Genomic DNA, 8,340 nt, shown 5'->3' with positions numbered 1-8,340 from the left:
CTCATCTCTCTCTCTCTCTCTCTCTTTCTATCTCTCTATCTCTTTTACTCGCGCGTTCTCCTTTTAATTCTCATTATTGTCATCTTCTCATCATCATAGTTATCACTCATTGCCGGTTTGTACCGAGCAAGCAAGAAGAAAAAGGAAGAAGAAGAAGAAATAGAGGAGGTGGAGGAAGAAGAGGAGGAGGAGGAGGACGCGTTCAAGCGTGGTGAAGGGCAACGCACATAGCAAAAGGGTGGGGGAGACCAAGAGGACCAAAAGGATCGTCATTTGTCGTTCACTTTTCGAGAAGAAATAGTATTTACTTAAATTGTGGGCCACACTTATTATTAAACAGTGGCTGGCTGACGAAGGGTCGACGTGTATTTCGGCTTATTGAAACAATTTTCTTACGACCAATATATTCTTCCTTTTTTTTTTTTTATATATATATATATAAAAGGGAAAGATAAGAAGAAGAAAATATTGTTTACTATTTAAACAAAAATTGATTAAATCATAACGAAAAGTATAAAATAACAATCATGTTAAGACTTCTGGGTGGTCTCGCTTATTATCTCAAATGGCAAGAAATTTCCACCGGTTCTTTGATATTTCGACTGCACAACAATTTTACATCGGTGGTGCTTCTAGCATTTTCATTAATAATCACTGCTAATCAGTATGTTGGAAATCCAATTTCCTGTATCGTGGATAGTAGCCTACCCCAACATGTCATCAACACTTACTGCTGGATAACCTCAACGTTTACGATGCCGGATGCATTCAGTCGACAGGTAAATGTACTTTTTTTTTTTTTTTCCCTTCCTATCCTAATATTTATCATCATGTATTCCCTTACTTACTCACTTTCTCTTCTTATTTCTGTTAAAAAATTCGCGCCATTTTGTTTACACCAGAAAGATCATCCCGTCTTGGAACTTTTATTTGGATTAATATTTTCTAGGTTAGTTTCCTTTTAATAAATCTCTTCGTATAGCATTAATCCTTATCAAGGCTTTTGGTTTATCAATGAAGAAGTCGTTTAGTTAAATTGAATCGTTCAACAATTCGATAATGGTTCAACACGTTGATTGATATTATTCTATAAGTAACGCCATTTAAAGTATTCACGTGTGATATATATATATATATATATAAATACACATATATCAGTATTATTTCTTCTACGAATCATTCATTAAAATGTTCTAGCATCAATGTTCCTTTTCAAATTTAGATCTATTTATTCTAGCGATTTACTTAAATCGATTCATGTCAATCGATATTTGTATATAGATATTGGTCAACGTCTGATAAAATCGTACTCGATAGATCGAAGATCGAATTTAATTACTTTTACGATACAATTACGGATTGCGAGTATCAACAACCGCGAGATTATCGATACTTCGAGCTTTTTTTTTTTTTTTCTATTTTTTCATTCTCTCTCTTTCTCTCTTTCTTAAGGGGTTGTTACACGCGTTATAGGATATATATCGTTTACATATATCTGGAATCAATGCAAAATCGGAAGGTCTCTTCTATCGTATCGTATATTAACTTTCGAAAGGATATTTTACTTTTTTACTTTTTTTTAAATAAATGTAAAGTATTTATGTTACAGCCACCTACGTACATTCAACAATATGCGTTATCCAAATGATTGTGTAAAAGATGTATTATGATTTTTAGGATATAGAAAATAATCTACGAATGATTAACACGAAAATTTTCAAAAAAAGAAATATTTTTTAATTAATAAATAATTCATTGTTTCGAAAGAGATCGTATAACGTAGTATTATTATACGTATTTTAGTTTCCATAAATATAATCTCTCTATCACTGTTTTCTCTTCTACAGAAAAATATGGAAGAAATTATCAGCAAACAAATGTCTTCAGCAGCAAACCCTGCGATACACACACACACACACACGCGTGTTTTTTTTTTTCTCACGTTATCTTAGTTCGTTCCGCTACGTAGGCACCATGACAAAAAACTATGGCGCGGGTCGCGTATAGAAAAATTCACTTTTAAATACATTAGATGTATATATATATATATATGTATTATGTATGTATATTACTTACCTCATCATAATAACTTTGTGTCTCATTATATATCATTTAATTATTCCGCAAGAGATTCTTATCACTTACATACGGATAATCGTATTTTGTTCCAACCCTCTTCCTCCTCCTTCCCCCCTCCCCCTTATCTTCCTTTCTCAATGATTCGTTTAAAAACTAGGCGCGATGTGTTACAGAAAGTCGGTCAAAGGAAAAGAAAAAAATAAGGTTTATCTTATTCAACGCTTACGCGATTCTCTTTTGTCTCCCACATGTTTTGCTTGCGGTTTGTGTATCTTCTTTTCTATGTAAAACGGACAAACTTTTAACAAATATAAATCATTTTTTCTATGAATGATAAATTGGTAAATTAACTTTCGATTGTTAATAAATACTTCTTTTTTTTTTTTTAATTATATTTATCTTTGTGTAAAAAAAAAATATGAAATTTTCTATGTAAATATTTCGAGAAAGAAAGAAAGAAAGAAAGAAAATATTTCTGTCAAGGATTTCTTATTATATTATTATCATCTCTTCTTCTGAAGTAACTAATAAAAATAATAATCCGAGTTAGATCTTCTTGGAACATTGAATCTTACTCAACATTTTCCGTTCGTTTTCAGTGTGTATGACGAATCTCATATCCGAGTGCATAAAACAAAAGGGACGCCGACATTGTGTTGTATCTTTAATGGTCAAGACCCCCCTGTTCTTTTACTATATAATACATATATACGGTTTAACATTCACATACGAAGAGAATATTAAGGTCCACTTATTCGTTTCCGGTCAATTTCATAGCTGGTGTATATGTTATATATATATCTAAAGATTTATAAACACTACCGTTATATATTATCCTGATTTTCATCAATTTACATTCATTTATTTATATCGTTTTTAATATTAACTAATTAATCATATATTTTTTACTTTTATAATAAATACCAGCCATTCTGTGACTGTTAATTAAAAAAAAAAATACATTTGTGTGTAAAACAACTTCAAACTCAATTCATATGTTTTAAAAGGGTTTTTTTTTTTTTTAATTTATTATATCAATTCAAATTATTATTATTAATATATATATTTTTTCGAAAAATGAATTAACGATTACAGTAAGACGGGTTCACAAACACCGTCACTCATAATAAAATTCCACGATACTTATGTTGCAACAGTTTTTTTTTTTTTTTTAGGAAACCATATAATTTCTCTCCGTAGATTGTGGTCGTTTAGGTCATTAAACCTCTCTCTCCTCCAGACTACTTTTTTTTTTCCTTCTTCTTCTTCGAATCGGCTAAAAAAAAACCGTCTATAAAAACAGTCTGCGTAAACTCGATGAAAATAGACGAAACACTGTTGTATCTATCATCGAGCGTAAGTGCAGAAGGGAAGGGGGTGAAGGGACTACGAAAAATTGCAGCAAACGTTGTGAAACTCTTACCGAGGCTTGCATAAATTCTACTGTGATGGTTGAAGACAATTTCAGTATTTATTATATTATACCAGAAATGTGTAAATATAATTATTTGTTTGTTTGTGTTTTCCCTTACGTAATAATTGTTAAATTATTTTAAATGATTTGTCGTTTCTGAATAATGCATGGCTTTTGAATTGTCCTGTACAACGAAATATATATATATAATGATATTATTCAAATTAATTGTTTCCATTTATTCAATAAACGAACACAACGAATGTGATTTCATTTAAATTCCATTGGATATCTATTTTAATTGTTAATAAAATGCAACCTAGATAAGTTGTATTATAAAATATTGATTTATCGAGCTAAAATAATAGAGAAAAAAAAAACATGTAATTTGATTTGCAATCATAAACTTTTGAGATAAGAATTTAGAAAGGGATCTTAGAGAGTAAGAGAGATAAAAATATATAATTATAGTACGTTTGGTTTTTATAGAGATATATGATTTCTAATGTAAGCGTTAAAGTGTGAGAGCATATTTGGTATCGTGTATTAAATTAATCGTTGATATGCAAGTATATGATTTCATTGTCATCCTATTATTGAAGTGTCGTATGTCCATAGGTAGGCAAAGAGGTGGCACATCCAGGAGTGGCGAATGACTTTGGAGATGTACATGCAAGGAAATACTATCCTTATTACCAATGGGTTTGCTTCGTACTATTCTTCCAGGTAATCATTTCTTTATCATTGAATCCTGCACGTGCGACATACTGTTGGGTTGCGATAAGAAATAATATAGACTTACAATAAATGCATCCGATCGTCTCATATTATGATACGTCCTTTGTACAGTGGATTTATGTATCCACTCTTACAATTTCTTATTATAGATTCAATTGACATCTGTTTATAGTGACACATCGAGTTTCTTACAACCAACCTCTTCTGCTATTCTCTCTCTGTCTCTTTCTATTTGATTTATCATAGACCCGTGCGCGTGTGGTTATACATTTAATCTTTTTATTCTTCCCTTTTCTTTTCGTAATTCTCTTTCATCTATATTTGTTTGTTTTTTTTTTCTTTCCATTTATATTTACATTATTTATTTAATTAGTTGTACTGTTTTATCATTTCTTAGGCAATTTTGTGCTATATACCTCAATGGCTCTGGAATATGTGGGAAGGTAAACTGATGGATTCATTGGTCATGGGAATGAATTATGGTCTTGACAAAGAAGAAAATTTGAACAAGAAAAAATCTATGTTGATGAAATATATTTTGTCACATTCATCGGTAAATATTTAAAATCTATATATAATATAATATGTAAGAAGACATTTGTGATATGTTATGATACTTGTGTTAAATGTAAAATACAAGAATGTGTTTTGTTTATGAATAATTAGAGAGAAAAAAAATGTAAAAGGGGTGTATATATATATGTTCAGAGACTACTTGTGTTAGATTCAATTTGGTCTCATTGAATTCAATTCGAGTTAACTCAGCAATTATTATTTGTTATTTTCAGGGGCACAAAATGTACGTGTTTCGTTACTTCTTTTGCGAATTGTTGTGTCTGGTGAACATCATTGGACAACTATACCTGATGAATCGTTTCTTCGGTGGAGAATTTTTAAGCTATGGTTTACGGATTCTACACATGTCGAGTAGCCCGCAAGAGGATCGTTATGATCACATGATTTATGTCTTCCCTCGCGTTACTAAATGCATTTTTCACAAATATGGATCTTCCGGTACGATACAAACGCACGATTCATTATGCGTATTACCTTTGAACATAGTCAACGAGAAGACTTACATCTTCATTTGGTTCTGGTTTATGATTCTCAGCATTGGCTTGATTGGTTTGCTCGTTTACAGAATTGCTATATTTTTGTCACGATCAATTAGAGCGAGATTGTTGCATTTGAGTTCGTCTGCCATACCAATTGAAATATGTTCTAATATTTGTAGAAAAGTTGATATCGGTGATTGGTGGATACTTTATACTCTTTCGTGGAACATGGACGGTGTTGTTTACATAGAATTTATCGAAGAATTAACGAAAAAACTTAGTTCCCATAAATGTCCACCGATCAATGCTTAAAAATTTATTGAACTTATTGTAAAATTATATCGAATTTATTTAGTTGAACTATATTATAAAAGAAAAAGGACTGACCGATAGTCTAGTGACTCATTTTGACACGTTTCATTATTACACGAGATTGAGTAGTATATATTTTATGAAAAATTGATAATTATATATTTTCGTCATTTTTTGATATAAAAAAAAAAAAACAAATTGTTGAAATGTGTCATGAATAGTCGTCGTAAGATATTTTATAGATAAAACGGGATGAGATATATTTCGCCATTTTTGATAATAATATTTGAAACGCCAATGACATTATTATTATCGTAAGATAATTTGTAGGATAACAAAAAAAAAAAGAAAACAAGGATATATTCTCAATAATTTTTGATAACAATTTTGGAACTCTAGTGATAGGAAACTTTAGTTCATAAGGTAAAAATATTATTTCGTTCCAGTAGTTGATACTACATGATTTAGATAATTCACTATATCATATTTACGAGTAACGTATAGGAGATTATTAAAAGAATTATAAGAATGATTTAACATGTTGTAAAAATCATATAAGCATTTAGTTATTTTTTTGTTTAATTTTTATATACATGCGTCTGAGTCTGAATGGGTCATTTTTATTTGTATCGATTTCATGATCTAAAAGATTAATTAATCTTGTACACTTCGCAAACGTTCCACATGTCGTTGTTGCTCGAAGATTGTTCGTGCGTTTCTATTGCATTTTTCCATAAAGCATATAGAACCTTTGTAATATAATAATTATTTTAATAATATTCATAATCTTTTGATAACATACAAGTTCATTCGTATGCTGGAAAAAATATGAATGCTGCGTGCGTGGTACTATATACATTTTGTAAAACCAATTGTGATTAATTTTCATTTATTAGCTAATTTCAAACTGATTTATTCATTTCATTCTTAGAAATATTTAATATATCATTGAATCATTTACAATCAATGGTATTTATAATTTACACGCGTCGTTTTTATTTGCGAATAAGAAGGAAGGATAATAATTTTATGTTTTTTCTTTTTTTTATTTTGTCAACGTGAAAAATTATCTCGACACATACATCATACATACATACGTCGAAATTAATTTATTATAATTACTCGATATTATTATCGTTTATATAAGTAAGATTTCGTTTATTTAGGATGTGACCAATTTTTATAAAACAATTAATGACCAACATGTGTTCCAGCATAAAAAAAAAAAACCAGTAGTAGCAACACACAACAACGATAGCAATTATTAATTGTTATTAAAAAAAAAAAGACTTCCACAATAAACTGTCGTAGATCTATCAGCAGCTTCTTCGTAGTACGTAAGAGACACACAACACAAATTAGCTTTAACAAAATAAACAAAAGTTATTTTGTATAAGTAAAAAAAAAAAAAAGAAAAGAAAAATACGATTGCATAAAGAAATATTACTTTTGAAATGATCAAGAAATTATTTATTATTTTATTATATCATCACGTTGATGGTTCAAAACCAAATCGATATTACCTTATTTTCATTTTCTATCATTCTCGTAGGATTTAGCGTGGGATAGACAAATGGTATCCATCAACTAAGAAATAAAATAAGAAGAAGAAGAAGAAGAAGAAGAGGAGTCATTTAATACGTAAAATTGAGGAGACAAGCGTATATCAACAATGTTGGAAAACGGCAGACGGACGGAATACGTTTATCTTTTAGTGACTGGAAACGTCCAGCATTTTCGTTGTTGAAATGGGACGCGATATATATTTTGTAAAGTCAGTCAAGTCGCGTGGGTGGATTCTTAAAAGTTTTCCTTGCCGTCTCTTCGATTATATCGTGTCGTTGCTTTTGATCCCAGAGATAGAGATAGAGATAGAGATAGAGATAGATATAGGGATAGAAAGATAGAGGAAGAAGAAAAAGTAGAACTATTAAGAAGGGTGTGAAAAATAGAAAAATAAAAATGGGACGGACGGACAGAGTAAACGAGGAAAAAAGATATGTGGAAAGAAAGAATGAAAGAAACAGAAAGAGAGAGAAAGAGAGTGAGAGGACGTCACGGGGGTGAAGAGTGACGACTAGCCCATGAATTAGTGTTTTGGCATCGAACTCTGGTACCACCACGTTAGTTTGGTGAAATCCGCACAGAGTTAGGATTAGTCAGTAAGCTTGCTGATGGCGAGAAGCATCCGTCCTATCGTTTCCTACCGACAAAATCCATATTAAATTCGTTATTAACGTTTATTGATTTGTATATTAGATAGAAAAGTTTCTATAGTGTATTTGTTAGAAATCCGTAATCGATTTTCATCGTCCACCTCGGTCATCACATGAGTCAATCTATTTTCTATGACGTCTGTGTCGCGCTATTTGTGTTCGTTTTATTGTATGCACAACGAAGGCCAACGTCAAAGAAATGTTATAATACAATTGTGTATACTGGGGGATTATAAATTATATATATATACACCGATTTAAATTATCGATTTCATTTGACGTTTTAATTTCTTATCAACGCGAGTTAAACAACAATCATCGTGAGTTGATGATCCAAACAATCAATTGAGAATCTTCTATATCCAATTTCTTAATACATTAGCAATCCTTTGATCTTCTCTCTAACGGGATCGTAAATGTATTATTTCTTTTTCTCCTCTCGATAGTTTAGTTTTACTTTTGGATATTAGAAGTATGGGGTGAACGAACCCGTGTAGAAATGATACGCGAGATTTTATTCACGATC

At 30.6% G+C, this 8,340-nt stretch overlaps 1 protein-coding gene across 1 annotated transcript; it reads left to right on the top strand.

The window, feature by feature from the left end:
* The first annotated feature begins 451 nt into the window (after nucleotides 1-451).
* On the top strand, nucleotides 452-8,066 carry LOC106785542 (innexin inx1). Its single transcript, XM_014746123.1, has 4 exons — nucleotides 452-779; nucleotides 4,112-4,219; nucleotides 4,629-4,784; nucleotides 5,020-8,066. Exons 1-4 carry the CDS (start codon nucleotides 528-530, stop codon nucleotides 5,596-5,598), a joined length of 1,095 nt encoding a protein of 364 aa, XP_014601609.1. The 5' UTR covers nucleotides 452-527; the 3' UTR covers nucleotides 5,599-8,066.
* The last annotated feature ends 274 nt before the right edge of the window (nucleotides 8,067-8,340 follow it).

The sequence above is a fragment of the Polistes canadensis genome, unplaced genomic scaffold (assembly GCF_001313835.1).
Source record: "Polistes canadensis isolate GaletaPanama2010 unplaced genomic scaffold, ASM131383v1 scaffold_52, whole genome shotgun sequence".
Classification (NCBI taxonomy): domain Eukaryota; kingdom Metazoa; phylum Arthropoda; class Insecta; order Hymenoptera; family Vespidae; genus Polistes; species Polistes canadensis.
This window is presented reverse-complemented; position numbering and strand designations above follow the sequence as displayed.